Source organism: Haliotis rubra, unplaced genomic scaffold (assembly GCF_003918875.1).
Source record: "Haliotis rubra isolate DU_JTF1 unplaced genomic scaffold, ASM391887v1 Scf287, whole genome shotgun sequence".
Taxonomy (NCBI): domain Eukaryota; kingdom Metazoa; phylum Mollusca; class Gastropoda; order Lepetellida; family Haliotidae; genus Haliotis; species Haliotis rubra.
In genome coordinates, this window is record NW_025766954.1 from 558,681 (window position 1) to 578,144 (window position 19,464).

Genomic DNA, 19,464 nt, shown 5'->3' on the forward strand with positions numbered 1-19,464 from the left:
TACTGTCCTTTGCAGACAGGTAGGTATATTAGCTCACTTTGTTTTATTCATTTATAAATTTACAACGTTCATAGTCACGATATGGCTGAAATACTACCGATGTGACTTTAAATTTGAACTCACTCACTCACTCATGTCCTTCCCACTCAATGGTCCTAGTATGGTGATCTACCTTCAGTTGCTAGTGATCTATAGCCTGTTTTTATATTGCAGTGTCCTAAATAGTATATAATTGTAAGTTACATGCTAGTTTTAAATCTGTATCTGTGATATGCTAGTTGTTTTACTGTCCCTTGGCGACAGATGTTATAATATAGCATTATAAATCTTATAAGTATGACCTGTTTTAGTCACGATATGACTGAAATATTGCCAATGTGACTGTAAATCTCAACTCACGCACTCACTCATGCTTTATGTCCTTCCTACAATTTGCGTTGTGAGAAATTCACTCAGCTCTGGTTTTCGATATCAGGTTACACTGTACACAAACACTTTTGCTAATACTAAAGCATGCCTGAGTTATTTCAAACGTCTTGAACCCAGGGTCATTGAGTCATTGACATTTATATATTGTCGAGAATTGAGTGGCTATTGTATTTAAACAAAAATAGGGGAGTGACAGACTTGGAAAGCTTCTGTGATTCATTTTGGGGGCGGTGGGATAGCCTAGTGGTTAAAGCGTTTGCTTGTCACCCTGAAGACCCAGGTTCGATTCCCCACATGGGTACGATGTGTGAAGCCCATTTCTGGTGTCCCCCGCCGTGATATTGCTGGAATATTGCTAAAAGCGGCGTAAAACTAAACCCACTCACTCACTGATTTCATTTGTGTACAAACGAGTGACAAGTACGGTCACGTGATGTACATTATCAGATAGCTTGTAGATATCGGGCGACGTAGTGAGACTTTTGCAGTGAAACCCACACAGGGAAGCATATCGTGGCATTATTTATGCCCTATGTAGAACACGCAACAAACAGGGAGATACGGAAGATACTGGTATATACTGGTAAAGTGACTTGTTGTGGTATCAAAGCGTTCTTTGAAAATGCTAGTTACTTTGTATGGACTTTGGCGTTTCTCCGCTTTCAAATTATATTTTTCTGCGATGATTCTGTGCAATAGCTGGTCTTGTCATCATCATTCCCCAGTTAAGACAATGTGATTACTCGGTCTAATACTAGTTGTTCAAGATATCCATAAAAAGACAGTCAGAGCATGAAATTGTCTAATACAGGAAGAAGACAAAGTGCCAATATTATGATTATCAAAGAAATTCCTTGCTGAAAAATAATATTGAAGATCGTCGTATAAGCAGTTTTTATCTAGATCTAATTTGACAAAAAATAGTGTTATTGAAAGTTAGATTTTGTAAACAAAAGATGAGAATGTGTGTGTTGACGTGCCTGCATATCAATCTTAGAAGACAGTTCAGTACAAGAGGTCGTTTTTGTTTGAAAAATGTCCTCATGTTTATACAACCTTGATCGCGAACACGCGTCTTGTTTTGTTTGCTCGCTAAATTGGTAACGAATGGTCTTTTCAGTGACATTTGGCGCACTGGAAAGTACTTGACCACGTTCAGTTAGAGTGAGTGAGCGAGTTGTACGCCGCTTATATCAATATTCAAGCAATATCACAGCGAGGACACCAGAAATGGGCTTCACACATTGTACACATGCGGGGAATCGAACCCGGGTCTTCGGCGTGACGAGCGAAAGCTTTAACCACTAGGCTAGACCACCGCCCCTCGTTCAGTTAGGACATGTCTTCGTATTACAAGTTCAAGGCATGTTCGGTAGCAGGTTTGTTATAAACGCCATATATGTACGCAATGTAAATGTCATAGCTTTGACGAAAAGTACTCGACCTTCACTGTTTGATTCGATCTTTACGTGATATAATGAGTTGAAGAACACGTTTCTCTCTATTGATAACGTCTCCATTTCAAATATATGCGACTTAAGGACGACATAATGAGTTGCAGGTAAAGATGGTATTTTCCTCCGAAGTGTTGTTAGACACAAAACGGGTATTTTGGAAAGAAAGATTAATTGGTCATCGTATAGTTTCATTGCCTGACTATTTCCAAATACAGATATCGCAGGTGCCTTTGACAGATATAGCAGTAGAAGCGATAGTAAAATATAGATCGGCAGCGCTGCCATCATATGAACAATAACAGTAATTTCACCAGAAACCAGCTCTAGACGTTGTACCACGTGGGGAATAGAACCCAGGCGAGGCCACCCCACCGGGCCTAAAGAGGGAAAAGAAAACTTCAAATCACTGAGACATGCAACTCGCGGTCAGTACCCAATAACTGAATTTTAACCAACAAGTTTGCGTTTACTTAAATATCTTGTATCCATGTGAAAGGAGCTGAGCTGATTTTCATACCTCTTTCATTCAATATTCGTTAAATCACAGCATGTTAGCTTAGTGACGGGAATAAACCAATAAACCTTTTCCTGATTGGTGATTCCCAAGAACAAGGATATGTCGCTGTCAAATTATACCCAGGCCGAATCTGCTCTCCGCTGTAATAGGATTCTGGCACATCTAAGGGACGCAATGCTTCACATCCGCCATCACCCTTGAACCTGCACGGCTGCATCGTGAGAATGTCTGTTCATCTGCTTAGTTCACTCTTCTTCAAGAAGTGACAGCTGGGCTGTGCAGAGTTGATTACACTCAATATTAGTAGAATCTAGAGAATGAGTTGGTCCAGGGCACTTTAAACAGTGTGTAAGTCATATCTCGGCATGTCAGCTTGAGATGGAAGGAAATCCCGAATCAATATAGGCCCAGGACATTTTTATTTTGCTATAAGCCACGAACAAACCTAAAAACATAATTCGAGTGAGTGAGTGAGTTGAGTTTTACGCCGCACTCAGCAATATTCCAGCTATATGACGGCGATCTGTAAATAATCGAGTCTGGACCAGACAATCCAGTGATCAAAAGCATGAGCATCGATCTGCGCAATTGGGAACCGATGACATGTGTCAACCAAGTCAGCGAGCCTGACCACCCGATCCCGTTAGTCGCCTTTACGACAAGCATAGTCTCCTTTTATAGCAAGCATGGGTTGCTGAAGGCCTATTCTACCCCGGACCTTCACGGGTCAAACATAATTCGAACCCACGATCGTATATTTTCTGCACATTTTTGGACGCAGTTGGTATTGCAGTACCTAGCAGTACCTAGACGATTTCTGCATCCGTGTGGGTGAGATTAAAACCCATGATCACGGATATACAATTTCATGCATATCCTTTGACAAAAAAATCAAGCACGAACATGGACGCGATATTGAAGACAGGAAGAGTGTCAATAAAATTATTCTATTCCGTTTATTTGCAGGAACGCTACGAAAATACAATGGATCCTCTAGATCGAAATAGGATATTTAGACACTACTATGTTAGCTACTTGTCTGGAACAAGGGATGTTAGATATTTTATCTCTGTCGAGACATGGAAACTTGGATATCGCACAAACCAAAAGTTCCAAAAGGAAATATTGTCGATAAACCCAATCATTTACACCAATCATTATTTTTGTCTTTATGATGAATATCCGCTGACATTCCATTTATATAGGCTAACAAAGCATTATTTGTAATATAGATTTCTTTAATAAATAACCTCTGGTCAAACTCACTTTCTCTAATCTTTTGAATATAATGTTATTCAAAACTCACTAATAATATATGTTAATAATGTAAGGAATATTGTCAAATATTGGTTTCTCATCAGTAGAAAATGTAGCTATTAATGTAAGGATTATTGTCAACTACTGGCTTCTCATCTGTAGAGAATGTAGCTATTAATGTAAGGAATATTGTCAACTACTGGATTCTCGTCTGTAGAGAATGTTGCTAATAATGTAAGGAATATTGTCAAATATTGGTTTCTCTTCTGTAGAGAATGTAGCTATTAATGTAAGGAATATTGTCAAATATTGGTTTCTCATCTGTAGAGAATGTAGCTATTAATGTAAGGAATATTGTCAACTACTGGATTCTCGTCTGTAGAGAATGTTGCTAATAATGTAAGGAATATTGTCAAATATTGGTTTCTCATCTGTAGAGAATGTAGCTATTAATGTAAGGAATATTGTCAAATATTGGTTTCTCATCTGTAGAGAATGTAGCTAATAATGTAAGGAATATTGTCAAATATTGGTTTCTCATCTGTAGAAAATGTAGCTATTAATGTAAGGAATATTGTCAACTACTGGATTCTCATCTGTAGAGAATGTAGCTATTAATGTAAGGAATATTGTCAAATATTGGTTTCTCATCTGTAGAGAATGTTTCTCATCTGTTAGCTATTAATGTAAGGAATATTGTCAAAATCTGTACTGGTAAGGAATATTTCTCTGGTTTCTGTAGAGAATGTAGCTATTAATGTAAGGAATATTGTCAAATATTGGTTTCTCATCTGTAGAGAATGTAGCTATTAATGTAAGGAATATTGTCAAATATTGGTTTCTCATCTGTAGAGAATGTAGCTATTAATGTAAGGAATATTGTCAACTACTGGATTCTCATCTGTAGAGAATGTAGCTAATAATGTAAGGAATATTGTCAAATATTGGTTTCTCATCTGTAGAGAATGTAGCTATTAATGTAAGGAATATTGTCAAATATTGGTTTCTCATCTGTAGAGAATGTAGCTATTAATGTAAGGAATATTGTCAACTACTGGCTTCTCATCTGTAGAGAATGTAGCTATTAATGTAAGGAATATTGTCAAATATTGGATTCTCATCTGTAGAGAATGTAGCTAATAATGTAAGGAATATTGTCAACTATTGGCTTCTCATCTGTAGAGAATGTAGCTATTAATGTAAGGAATATTGTCAAATATTGGTTTCTCATCTGTAGAGAATGTAGAGAATGTAGCTGTAGAGAATTAATAATGTAAGGAATATTGTCAACTATTGGGTTCTCATCTGTAGAGAATGTAGCTATTAATGTAAGGAATATTGTCAACTACTGATTTCTCATCTGTAGAGAATGTAGCTATTAATGTAAGGAATATTGTCAACTACTGTAGAGAATGTAGCTATTAATGTAAGGAATATTGTTCTCATCTGTAGAGAATGTAGCTATTAATGTAAGGAATATTGTCAACTACTGGTTTCTCATCTGTAGAGAATGTAGCTATTAATGTAAGGAATATTGTCAAACATTGGTTTCTCATTGTCTGTAGTAGAGAATGTAGCTATTAATGTAAGGAATATTGTCAAACATTGGTTTCTCATCTGTAGAGAATGTAGCTATTAATGTAAGGAATATTGTCAACTACTGGCTTCTCATCTGTAGAGAATGTAGCTATTAATGTAAGGAATATTGTCAACTACTGATTTCTCATCTGTAGAGAATGTAGCTATTAATGTAAGGAATATTGTCAACTACTGGCTTCTCATCTGTAGAGAATGTAGCTATTAATGTAAGGAATATTGTCAAATATTGGTTTCTCATCTGTAGAGAATGTAGCTAATAATGTAAGGAATATTGTCAAATATTGGTTTCTCATCTGTAGAGAATGTAGCTATTAATGTAAGGAATATTGTCAACTACTGGCTTCTCATCTGTAGAGAATGTAGCTATTAATGTAAGGAATATTGTCAACTACTGATTTCTCATCTGTAGAGAATGTAGCTAATAATGTAAGGAATATTGTCAACTACTGGTTTCTCATCTGTAGAGAATGTAGCTATTAATGTAAGGAATATTGTCAAATATTGGTTTCTCATCTGTAGAAAATGTAGCTATTAATGTAAGGTAAAGACTTGTCTTTAAGTAATTGAAACATGTTTTAGTTGTTTGACAAACACCATTTATTAACAACTATGAACGATGTCTTAGCTTTGTTAAGAAAGAGAAGATAAAATTTAGAAAGCATACTTATGTAGTTTTTGCAGTGATTAATGGTATAAATTACTGTATAAATTGCCTGTGCAAGCATTGGTGCAGAAACACAACTTTCAAGGGAAACCTAGAGCAAGGTGTACTGAATATGTTTGATTGTACTTTCTTAAGCATTAAATGCTGAAACTTTATTACATGAACAGCCTTTTAAGTGTGTGTGAATGTAACACATGTTGTGCTGAATAACAAATGAAGATTCGGTCATTTTATCTATCATATATGTCCTGTTTTAGGATTGTAAAGTATCGGGATAAGTATCGTATCGCCATCACTGTATCGTGATAATAATCGTCTCGCAGGTTCCTTGCCAATACTTTCATGATATATCGTCTCGCCTCATTAAACTACTATCGGGATATATCGTCTCGCCACTTCAACCATTGGCCACGATACACAGCTCTACTGTATTAATGTAAGGAATATTGTCAACTACTGATTTCTCATCTGTAGAAAATGTAGCTAATAATGTAAGGAATATTGTCAAATATTGGTTTCTCATCTGTAGAAAATGTAGCTATTAATGTAAGGAATATTGTCAACTACTGGATTCTCATCTGTAAAGAATGTAGCTAATAATGTAAGGAATATTGTCAAATATTGGTTTCTCATCTGTAGAGAATGTAGCTATTAATGTAAGGAATATTGTCAAATATTGGTTTCTTATCTGTAGAGAATGTAGCTAATAATGTAAGGAATATTGTCAACTACAGGTTTTTCACATGCAGAAAATGTAGCTAATATTCTAAGGATTATTGTCAACTACTGGATTCTCATCTGTAGAGAATGTAGCTAATAATGTAAGGAATATTGTCTTCTGGTTACCCAGTTTTAGAATACACAGTAAGCAAAGCAGTATTTCTGGTATTCGTTCCCACTTTTGTAGAACATAATAATCTTTATTTGCACTGAGAAGGCTACAGGCCTATAGTACATAAAGTTATGTTACATTTGAGAGGAATTTAGATCGGGTAATCATAGCATAGTAAATGAACATTGAAATATTTTGTAGAAGAACTGGATTTTTACTACTTAACAATGAGGAGAATTTTATCACATTTGGATGGACATAGTAGTATCTTTTAATATATTTTGTTCGCAACCGGTCATAAAATGGACATATTAGGAGAAAATGTAATTCATCTTCTATTTCGTTAAAATTACAAAGTGTACATATTCTATTTTCTCTTTTTACATTCATATATCTGCCTCTTTCAATCAACAAATCATGAGAAGAGCATCTGAATCGTGCCAGTGCTATTCTAAACTTTTTAACATTAACACAGGATAGATATGACTCAAGAACTATGGCATTTTTAAACAATGGATAATACATGCATTTATTTGATAAGGATATCCTTTCACTCCATGTTTGAATATACATATCTTTTAATCTTGTCGTTAAGGATTGTATGAATAACGTAGGTGATTCGACATATTGTGTATTCCATGTAATTCCAAAACCAATAGAATATAAAAAGTTTTTTTACATTAGTTGCCCAGTTTTTTTTGTCCACCTTTATCATATAACAACATCATATTATAACACTTCTTGGGTAAGCGATTTGAAGGCATAATCAGCAGTTTTAGCCAGTACTTAATAACTTTAATGCTTGTAAGAATGTGCATTGGGTACCTACCGCATTCACCATAAATCACTGCGTTAATAGTGTTAATTTTAACTCCGAGGAACTTTTGCATGCGTATAAATGGATTTTTTCAATTTCGTCAAATTTTGTTATTCCCCAAATTTCGGCCCCATATGATAAAATTGGACTGACTTTGGCATCAAATATTTTAAAGAATGAAGAGTAGTTAATATTACCAAGTACACTCAACTGTTTCATAATTCCAATTAATGCTTTTGTCCCTGTAACGCTGCATATTTTACATGCCTCGTCCATGACAGGCCACTGGTGAAATATAGTCCCAAATATTTATAAAAGCCAATACACTCCAGCTGCATACCTTTATATAACCAGTTTTCCTTTTTTGACAATTTGCCTCCATTTTTGAATACAACAGTTTTCGATTTTTTTTTCTATTTACAGTTAATTTCCATTTACCACAGTAATTTTCAAGTTCATTAATTTGATTCTGTAAGCCATTAATCGTGCTTGAGAACAAAACAATGTCATCTGCAAATAGCAATAGGAAAATATGAACTATATCAGGGTGGAGTTGAATCCCGTGTACACAATTAGTTTCAATTTGTCGTGCTAACTCATTTATAAAAAAGGAAAATAGAAATGGGCTTAGTATACAGCCTTGTCTCACACCAAGTTGCAAGTCGAATGTTTCTGAATAATTATGATTACTTTTAATGCAAGACTTGACATTTTCATACATATTGCATAAAAGTTTACTCATTTTACCACTGAGACCGTGGGTATTAAATAGAAGCCAAAGTTTTTTTCGTTGTATTGAATCGAAAGCTTTTGAAAAATCTACAAATAATGCGTAGAATTTCCCCCCTTTAGAGTTTAAATACCTTTGAATAATACTTTGCAGTATAAACATATTATCTACTGTCGTATATCCCTGTCTGAAGCCAGCTTGCGCTTCGCTGATCTTATCCATTGAGTCTCCCCAGTTTACAAGTCTTTTATTTATTATAAAGGTGAAAGTTTTACTAAATATGCTCAGTAGTGTTATGCCTCTGTAATTATTTGGATTATTTATATTACCTTGTTTATGGATAGGAACTATTATGCCAATTGCCCAACATCTGGGGAACGTACCAGTTTCTAATTCTGTAAATAATCGAGTCTGGACCAGACACTCCAGTGACCAACAGCATGAGCATCGAGCTGTACAATTGGGAACCGATGACATGTGTCAACCAAGTCAGCGGGTCTGACCACCCGATCCCGTTAGTCGCCTCTTACGACAAGCTTGGGCCAATTCTAACCCGGACTTTCACCGGTACTAAAACAATGACATTATATAAAACATACTGAAGTCTATGACATTATACAAAACTCCTCTTCTTTAAACCAACGATGTTACAAGTTAAACTCCCTTTGGTATCAATGATTATAAAGTACTTCACCCCTTTCACATATAGAATATAGTAATGGACCTCTTTAGATCAGTGAGATAATAACGCGCTCCCCTGTAAATTGACGGTTTTATAAATTACTTCTCCTGCATAACTTAATGACATTATATGACACAGCTGACCTCTAAACCAGTGATATTACATATAGTATGACATCTTTTGAAAACAATGACATCTAAATGGCACCAATGATATATTGAACAGCAGCACTCCTTCAAAATTACCTGAAGTTATGAAGCATCGACTCCCTTTTCACTGATATTATACAATCATATACCAATCCTTAAAATAAATGGTATTATATGGCGCAGTGTTATTTCAAACATTTCGGCGTCAGAGGGGTCACAATTGCACACATAGGGAATTCCATAATTGCAGGCTCTAACCTCTCATTTTTCCTGATTGTGGTTTAAGGTTGGTCAGATTACCCTATTAGGTCTCACTAAAAGTTGTAAACGTCACTTCGGGCATTCTTCCTAGTTTAACGGATACACCGTTATACATGGTTCAAGGCGACTAAACCCAACTCGATCACAACCTTACTCACTTCAAACACAGGAGCCCTGCCATATTCTTAATTCTCACGTATTGTCAGAACTGACATTCTTCGAGAACCCAATGGTCGCATTATTATATGTTTTCAATTGAAATTTCACAAATTTAGTCTTTTGTATATTTTTTTCAAATTTTGCGAAAATGATAGGAACAACAAACAGTTTTAAAATTTTGACTTCTTAAAATCAATTTGAAAAAAAACAACAAGGAAATAAACCAAATAGGTAATTTTTTATTAGTGTGAAAATGAGAACTATACCAGAAAATTCAATTTGAAAAAAAAATCAAATATGATTCCAAAGTAGCAGCAATAGGCTTCAACAAACTTATGGTCTCCGTGCCTATATCCTTATATAGGAGTACACCCTACAGGCAGTTAAAAGGGGCGGTGGGGTAGCCTAGTGGTTAAGGCGTTCGCTCGTCCTGCCCAAGACGCGGGTTCGATTCCCCACATGGGTACAATGTGTTAAGCCCATTTCTGGTGTTCCCTGACGTGATTGCTGGAATATTGCTAGAAGTGGCACTACAGGCAGTTACATGTTGAGGAAGCTTTCATTGTTTCAATTTCAAAAGTATATTACATTAAATATCTAGGGTTCAATGTGACATACCTTCAGCATGCAGGCCGTCAGAAAATTTATCTTTGATGGTCTTAGTTCGTCCACCAACTCTGTGCTGTATTTCCAGGATAGTCACCTGCGAATTGATCAATGACTGGATGATAAAAACATCCCAAATACACAAGACAACGTACAGAACAAAACCATTATTAAATACTGAAATAGGATGATATGACAGATTAATCTTGGTAGCGTATCTTAGTAGAATATATAGATACATTACTGTGGCCAGTAAATATTCCGATTCTTGGCCAGACATTACGAAATCAGGATTTACCTTAAATCGATACGGAGTCATTTAACATATCTATGAAGCAAATTATTAATATCGACAAATACTTGTATCATGTTTCTTGACACTGTGGGCGGTGGGGTAGTCTGACGGTTAAAGCGTCCGCTCGTCAAGCTGAAGACCCAGGTTCGATTTCCAGCATGGATACAATGTGTGAAAGCTATTTTGGTGTCCCCCACCGAGAAATTGCTGAAGTATGGCTAAACGCAGCGTAAAACTATACTCACTCACTCACTCTTAACACTGCACCATTTTATGTAATGATACGATATATCAATATCCATAAAAGAGACAGTAATTGATAGTTATGTACTGCTAAACTACAGAAATGTGTGTTAACGGACCCCCTTGGGTTTCTTACTTCGGGGTGTCTTCCGAAATCAAGTCGACACACTGCTATTACCACTATCACTGAACTAATGTTCACAGTGGCGAAAACCCGGCTTCTAAAGTGCAACACATCTAAGGAAACCGGTAAGAATGGTTTTACATTGCAATATTGCAGCAATATCTCCAGAAAGATGCTTCACGTATTGTTATAACTGTTAATAATTTGAATTAAAAATTGTAGGTCATCAGACTACCGCAACCCGAACGCTAATATATGATTAGTCGTCACGAAAACATTATCGCATGCTGGACGTGCAATGTACGGGTCAGGGAATAAAGAGCGGCAGTCTTGTCGCAGTCGTCACCCAGTCGACACGTTGTGTGATTTGTTTTTGGAACATGAAATAAGTAACGAACCTAACACGTATGGTTAAATCAAAGCCGGGCGTCTCGAGCAAACGATTCATCCACTAGACTACCCCACCTCTCATTAGAAAATAGAAGATTTAATAGTGTCTCACTTGTAGTGCATCGAATTATCGATGGTTTGCAATTGTTGAGTGTCCGTGTATGAAATTCTATTCTTTATTCGAATAACGCTACCCTTCTTTTTTCTAACGTAGAGTTATCTCCCTTGCCCTTGAGCACATGTTATATGAACTGGAGCGAGAAGCTCAGCTGCTGTAAAACTGGCAAGCGACATTAATAAAACCGGTAAGAATGTTACCGTGTCTTGTTTGAAGAAAGGAAAGTTACACCACATCCATACCTTCAAGTTCTCTCACGAACAAAAAGTTTATTAATGGTAGTTTGAGCACGGAAACTCTCCGCGTGTTGGTGGACACTATTTATAGTAACACTCGCCATGTCACAATCAATACAAGTTATCCAGCACCGAGATATGAATGTCTTTTATCAAGTTAGTGAATGCTGAACTCCATAAACTGGGCTTTCCGTCAACTTTTGATGTGAATGAACATTTTTGTGCATAATGAGCGACAGAAAACATAGCAACAGTCGTGCATTACCGGTACCCGATGTTCGACCCAAACGTTCGACGCAAGGGATTCCACCCGTGAGATATGGTTATAATGATGATATCCCCCTATATAATCATGTTAGAGCCAGGTCGGATACAGATTTTGCAACTGCAAGTCTCCATTCTGATCTTGTTAAACAGTATAATCTACCAAAGTCAACTAAGCCATCAAACATCAAGTCTATTCCTAAACCTATCAAGAAAACTTGTGCAAACGCTAAATCTGATTCAAGTTTCCCAAGTATCCATTCAGAACTTGATAAATTGTTTGAGGTAACTAAGCCATCAAGTTTAAAGCCTCACCATAAAACAGGTACAACTAGGACAAGTAAGGAATACAAAGACAAATTAAAGTTAAACTTACAAGCAGAAGCAACAAAGTTGAAAGCTGTACATGCTTACCAAAGGCACAGGTTGATATTCAGTTAGCTACACTCCAAGCCCAACATGAAACTGAAATGGCAGATCTAGAAGCCCAAGTATTGCAGAATATGGTCATGAGTTCTCAACACACAGACATTAATTCAGAAAGTGACTCATCTAATAAATCTAAAGCTGTTCATGACTGGATAGAAACACAAGTGAACCAATATTACGCACCACAAGACATGCAATCAAAATGACAGAGGTTACAGATATGGAATCCCAAAACTCTGAAGCACAATCAGAAGTCGGTGAAGAAAGAAATCAATCAATCTTTATTCATACTGAAGGCGACAGGCCCATAGTATACAAGAACATAGTACACAATATCATAGAAAAGAATAAAAATAGTCAAATCACAATATGTCATATCGCATCAAAATGTATCACATCATATAACATCGCATTACACATACTTTGTCGTATCACATCATATCATAACACCCCATAATACATCATGTCATATCATACCATGTATCATATCATATCGCACCACATCATACCATATCGTAACAAATAACAATATGAGTACATACATTCTATGAATTATTATGTCTATTTCTTAGAGACAATGCTTGATAGATAAAGGTTGACAACTTACGGATAAGAACATTGTCATCAGTACTCATTAACAAAGAAAATTTCACCCTATCGGGATATACAGAATAATATCTTGGGACATTTTGTTTTCTTAACTCACAATATAATGGGCAAATTAAGAGGAAGTGATATTCATCTTCTACACAATTAAGATCACAAAATGTACAAATTCTATTTTCCCTCTCTATTTTATGATATCTCCCTGTTTCGATTGACAAGTCATGTGAGGAACACCTAAACCGAGCAAAAGCCTTTCGAAATTTCTTGATATTTAGTGACAGCAGATAATTCTCTGTGTATATATGGGATTTAAGCATTCTATAATAGAAACATTTACTTGACAATGACAGTGCTCCTACCCATTCTTGTGTATATATATCTTTGAGCCTTTGAGTAACATTATTCACAAAATTTGTATGAAAGTCAACATTTTGCCTTTGCCATACCTCCCCAAAACCTATTGTATTTAACAATTCTCGAATGTTAGTCACCCAGTTAGTCTTCCCGTTGTTATCGTACATTAACATCTTATCATAACACTGTCTAGGGTATCTATCAGATGGCATATATAACAGACGTATCCAATATTTTATTATTCTAGCTTTAGCAAAAATGTGTATGGGAAATCTTCCACAATCTCCATATACAATGGCATTAGGTGTACTTACTTATACTCCTAAAAAATTCTTGCAAGTATATAAAAGTTTTTTCTCAATTACGTCAAAATTACTGAAGCCCCATACCTCTGAACCATACAATAGAATAGGAAGGATTTTTGTATCAAATATTTTGAAAAAAGAATGATAATCAATATCTACGAGTTTGTGAATACTTTTGAGAACTCCAATAAGTACCTTTTTGGCTAGTGTGGGACAATATTTAGCATGTGCTAAAAAGCCAAGACGATTAGTGAAGTAGACTCCAAGGTATTTATATGATTGTGAGACTTGGAGCGGCTCTCCTTTGTAATGCCAATTTTCCGTTTTAGATAGTTTGCCCCCATTTTGGAATACGACTATTCTAGTTTTCTCAGAATTAACAGTTAATCCTGCCACATTGCAATAATGTTCCAACTCATGTATATGCCTTTGTAATCCAACAACAGTAGTCGCAAACAGAATCATATCATCGGCAAACAACAATAAAAACAATTGTGTCAAATAGGGATGTAACTGGATACCATGAGTACCATTTTGTTGTATTATCGAAGCAAATTCATTAATGAACATTGAGAACAGGAATGGACTCAGAATGCAGCCTTGTTTAAGCCCAACATTGCAATTGAAGGTATCTGATATTTCATGATTATTTCTGATGCCAACTTCCACATTATCATATATCTTCTGTAGCAATCTATTCATCTTAGGGCTAATACCATGTTTTTGCATTACCCCCCAAAGTTTTTCTCTCTGTATTGAATCAAACGCTTTCTTAAAATCGACAAACAAAGCATTCATTTTCTTTCCCTTTGTATTTAGACACTTCTGAACAATTGAATTAAGTATAAAGATATTATCGACAGTACTGTATCCTGCCCTAAAGCCGGCTTGGGATTCATCTATTTTATCAAAAGTATTTGCCCAAAAAGTCAATCTCTTGTTGATGATATAGACAAAAACCTTTCCCAATATACTTAACAGATTTATACCTCTATAATTATCAACATTATTAATGTTCCCGCTCTTATGAATTGGGATAATAATTCAAATAGTCAAATTCGATGGAAAATTACCGCTCTCTAAAATAACATTAAAAATCAACTCCAAGTAAGGTGCTAAGATATCTTCAGAATATTTAATAAATTCAGGTAATATATCATCAACACCCGCTGCTTTGAAAGAAATCAAACACAAACACAAGCACAATTCAAAGAAGAAAAACAAGCAATTAATCGATGGTAGAAACGAAACGTCAGAGCCATCGATACGTGAGAGATGCATCGATAGTATAGGTGACTATCGGTAGTTTAGTAATTGACTTCCGTTGATAAATGCGCAGCGCAAAATGCAGGAAGTACCAGATTCGTTCTCTTTGATTTAGAGTTATCCGCTCCTGTTACCTCCTATTCGTGACCAACTCGTGTTATTCCGGGACAAGCCGAATAGCGACTCGTGCCCCTCTGGAAGGATTTCATATTGGCGCATGAACATCAGAACTACTATAAACAAGAACGATAACTCTATCCCTGTTTGATTCCAGTGTTTCTAGAAATCACCGAAGCACATGAACATTGTATTGCTAGGTTGTTGTTTTTGGTTGTTTTTTACTTATTTATTTTAAACCTCTTTGTTTCAACTAAAAGAAAGAGAAATACATAAATGTTAAGGACATATTATAATGTAATTATTACCAGCTGTTCACCTTATATTTCCAATTATGTTAATTAATAGGGTTCTTAATATTTTTTAATCATCACAAATGGGAATTGTTTTATTGAATATACAAATAAAAAAAATATTTTTTTCAGCTACATTAAATCCCAAAGCAGATACTTAAATATGACTTTAAAATGTTTCTCAAACTGAGCCCATTTCTGGTACCCCGCCGTGATATTGTTGGAATATTGCTAAAAGCGGCGTAAACTCAAACTGATCATTCGTGTAACCTTGCTGTCACACCCCTGGTGAAATTTTAAATGAATTCGCTGAAAGAAATATGAATGACCGAAAACAGTCAGACTAAAATATCCCCAGAGCTATGAAATATAAGCCCAATATTAAAGATTAAGGTTGATTAGTTACATACAAATACGATCTTATTGTGTTGAAACTCGAAGCGATTATAATTACATTTCCTAAAATTGGTCGAAGCGCACGTACAATCTCCATAACAAGCCCGCAAGATCATCAGAAATACACTCAGTTGGACCCATGAGAGCAGTTATGTCAACAAACGCACGTGTGTGTATTTGAATCTCTCACCGTCAATCGCATGATTCTTATTAAAAACTTCATAATAGGCAGCAAAATCCTTTTAGCTACGTTCGTTGTACTTTCAATATGACGATGTATATTTTTCATGATTTTTGAAACAATGACATAATGCCATAAACGATTTAAGTACTCGGGATTATTTTTATCAAAGCACCGCGCTCATTTACGCGCGTTCTGATTGGTTTGTCGTATTTTCGCACATAACAAGTATTGAGTGGGGGACGAGTGGTGACGAATGTCGCATGCCGTGTCATTCGTCACCACTCGCCCGTTTCCGTAACCTCCCATTCGTCACCACTCGCCCCTTTCCGTAACCTCCAAGAAGACTCGTTGGGAAATTAGACAATCGTAAGAGGCGACCAACGGGATCGGTTGGTCTGGCTCGTTGACTGGGTTGACAAATGTCATCGTATCCCAATTGCGTAGATCGATGCTCATGCTGTTGGTCACTGGATTGTCTGGTACAGACCCGATTATTTACAGACTGCCGCCATATAGCTGGAATATTGCTGAGTGCGGCGTAAAACTAAACTCACTCACACAAATTAAACAAGGAGGGAAAAAAACCTATTGCAATAGTTGTCCTCAACAGACTATCGCTATCAGTATGTTGCAATAGACTATTGCTATCTCAATAGTTGTTTCCCCCTCAATAGTAACCCCTACTCACCTGATGCCCAGCTTGGCTCAGCTCATACGCCGCCGACAGACCAGACTGTCCCGCCCCTACGATGATCACGTGTTTCCGGTGATGCGTGGTCTTCCAGCGGTGTTTTGGGGCATCAAGCCCGTTTAGTTTGGCATACACATAATCCAGTCCCCCTTCAGTAAGCGCGTCGTAAAATGGCTTGGAGGTGAAATCCTGCTGCTCTGGTTGGTCGTCTGCATTGTCGCACACATCGGAGTGTACGCCATCGAGAGCAAACAGAAATGGGCGACGTCGATACATAGGTACGGAGTCACTGTCCATGTTGGCTGGATGGAGAACAGATTGTTACATGGCAGCTGTGGAATTTGGTACTCTTGCTATGAAAGTCATGGGGTTGGTTCGGAGGTGCTGTTGATAAATTTGATGCAGGGCAGTTGGATAACATGTGGTGCGGGACGCTGACGAGCGGTGTGAAAAGATCCAGGGCGAGACGTTTAGGTGAAGTCTGAAGGCGGGGTGTTAAGGTGCTGTGCTGTGGTGATGTGGGGTGGGTGCTGTTTGAAGAGATGTGGGGCAGTGCATTGAGGTACGATGTGAGGCAGGGTGAGCTTTACGGGGTAGTGTGAGGAGATGCCGGTTGAGCCATCTGGGTGCGGTGTGAAGAGATTTTTGGGAGGCGCTGGGCGTTCAGGTTCAGTTTTAGGGCATACGGGGCGAGGCGTCTAGGTGCGGTGTGAATAGCTTCGGGGCGGGGCGTCAAGGTGCAGTTTTAAGACATACAGGACGAGGCGTCTAGTGCGGTGTGAGGAGATTCGGGGAGGGGCGTTCAGGTGCAGTTTTAGGACATACGGGGCGAGGCGTCTAGGTGCGGTGTGAAGAGATTCGGGGCGGGGCGTTCAGGTGCAGTTTGAGGACATACGGGGCGAGGCGTATGTGAAGTTGATTGTCTTGTCCAGACTCGATTGTTTACATATCACTGTCATATACCTGGAATATTAGGGAGTGCCGGGTTAAACAGCAAACAAAGACACATATCCCTTTTTCAGATGTTCAAGGTATAATTGTTTTTGTTTAAATGTTGTGGGTCAATAAACCCGAAGTCATCGTCAGCTAGTGGAATACAGATCTTGCTGACATCGGAGACAGTGTGTTGTGTAGATGTCTCATGTGGATTGTGAAATGGGCTTAGATAAAGGAACGCTGTACGGTTTGTCAGACTTAAATGAGGGTTAGATAAAGGTAAGTGGGTTGTGAGATGGACTTAAATGAGGGTTAGAGCAGTTGGTTGTGAGATGGACTTAAATGGGTAGATGGACTTAATGGATAAATGAGGGTTCGATAAAGGACGCCCAGCAATGACTTAAATGAGGGTTCGATAAAGGAACGCAATGCTGGTAGTGAGATTGGCTTAAGTGTGGCTCCAATAAATAAGGCCCCTGCGTGATTTAAGATGGTCTTAAATGGTGTTTGGTAACATGTTAAGGAACCCTGTGCGTGTAGGAGTTAAATGATGGTTAGATAAAGGATCGCTCGTCGCGTTGTGAGATGGGCATACATGAGGGTTAGATAAAGGAGTTGAGTTAGGTAAAGGAAGGTACCTGAGGATATTAAGATTAGGTAGAGGAACGGTCGTCGAGTTGTGAGATGGGCTTATATGAGGGTTAGATATGCCTGAGGCCTTAGGACAACTATCTGTCATTATATGAGTAATAAACTCACCCGGTACGGCGCCAGTTGTCTTTGGAAGCTTCGGCTTTTTTCGTCCATTTGCCCTCACAGCTCCCCCATCTTTCCGTTTATTTGGCATATTGCCCCTGTTTTGCTTCGTTGTTGATTGAGAATGTTATCCTTGTATGTCCAAGAGCTAGGCACCGCAGCACTGACCTTGAAGGGCAAGTTACAATATAAGGGTAATATACCATTTTGTCTTGCAAAACTTGAATTAAAGTATTTACTTATTTGTATCATAGCCCAAACATTATCATACAGATTCATAATTTTCGCATTCTAGAGTTCTATTTCCATTCATTCGAATTCCCACACCATGGTTTAAGTCCCATGCAATATGATGTCACTGGGGCAACTTGATATTCGAATGACGTCAGTAGACCTTATTTGACCCATTGAATCCTCTCTATGCTGGTACCCCTGAAGTTCCGGTCTTCAGCAACCCATGCATGTCGTGAGGCGACTAACGGAATCGGGCGGTCAGGCTCGCTGACTTGGTTGACACAAGTCATCGTATCCCAGTTGCACAGATCGATGCCCAGGATGTTGATCAGTGGATTGTCTGGTCCAGACTCAATTATTCACAGGCGGCCATGTAGTTGGAATATTGTTGTGTGCAGCGTAAAACTAAACTCACTCACTCACTCACTCACTCACTCACTCACTCAATCACACACTCTCACACTCACTCTCACACGCACTCTCTCACTCACTCACTAACTCACTAACTCGTACCCATTCGGCAGAATAGCACAATGACATCCCCGAATAACTGTGAGGGATTCACGTATCGATTGGATTATGTATGAATCATGTGTGGTTGTTGAAGGCTTAGATTTCCTGATATAAAAACTTTAGGTAGTTTATTGTATTTTAAGTATTGCCCAAATTTAAATGTCTTGGTAAACGACCAAACGCTACGTCAAGAATTGACTTCAGCGTCTGTCATTATCTTAACAATGATTGATTGATTTAGTTTAGTTTTATGCCGCTCTCAGCAACATTACAGCTTATGACATGTGTCAACCAAGTCCATGTGACCACCCGATCCCGTTAGTGGCTTCTTTCTTCAAGCGTTGCTTACTGAAGATCAATTTTAACCCGGGTCTTCACGGGTGTCTTCAAAATGAAATCATGTTTATTGAAAAGGTTTATAGTACAACCCAACAGGTTTCTTTGCACTTCATGTGCTTCATATTTGTTAGAAGGGTCTCTGCGGACAATAACACAAAACACGTACTTCAAAATTAACACATCGTTGAACAAAATCTGTGCATGTACCATCCTGTA

General features: G+C 37.5%; 1 protein-coding gene and 1 long non-coding RNA gene across 4 annotated transcripts in view; one reads left to right on the forward strand and one right to left on the reverse strand.

Annotated features, from left to right (window-relative positions):
* The window catches only part of LOC124281648 (putative L-amino-acid oxidase YobN), a 91,726-nt gene that overhangs the window by 69,242 nt on the left and 3,020 nt on the right, over window positions 1–19,464 (reverse strand). Inside the window, exons 2-4 of one of the 2 annotated variants that reach the window (XM_046717583.1) lie at window positions 18,166–18,330; window positions 16,468–16,772; window positions 10,172–10,256 (exon numbers count right to left, since the gene is read on the reverse strand). In XM_046717583.1, coding sequence (XP_046573539.1) covers window positions 10,172–10,256; window positions 16,468–16,772; window positions 18,166–18,253 — 478 coding nt within the window. In that variant the 5' untranslated portion in view covers window positions 18,254–18,330. The remainder of the gene's footprint in view (window positions 1–10,171; window positions 10,257–16,467; window positions 16,773–18,165; window positions 18,331–19,464) is intronic. The other variant, XM_046717581.1, reaches the window with a different exon arrangement.
* Window positions 4,100–6,525, forward strand: LOC124281649. Of its 2 annotated transcripts, none has more exons than XR_006899951.1 (3): window positions 4,100–4,313; window positions 5,226–5,800; window positions 6,365–6,525. It is a non-coding gene; the product is annotated as an uncharacterized LOC124281649 (long non-coding RNA). The 2 variants fall into 2 exon arrangements; XR_006899952.1 differs by lacking the exon at window positions 4,100–4,313 and adding an exon at window positions 4,420–4,893.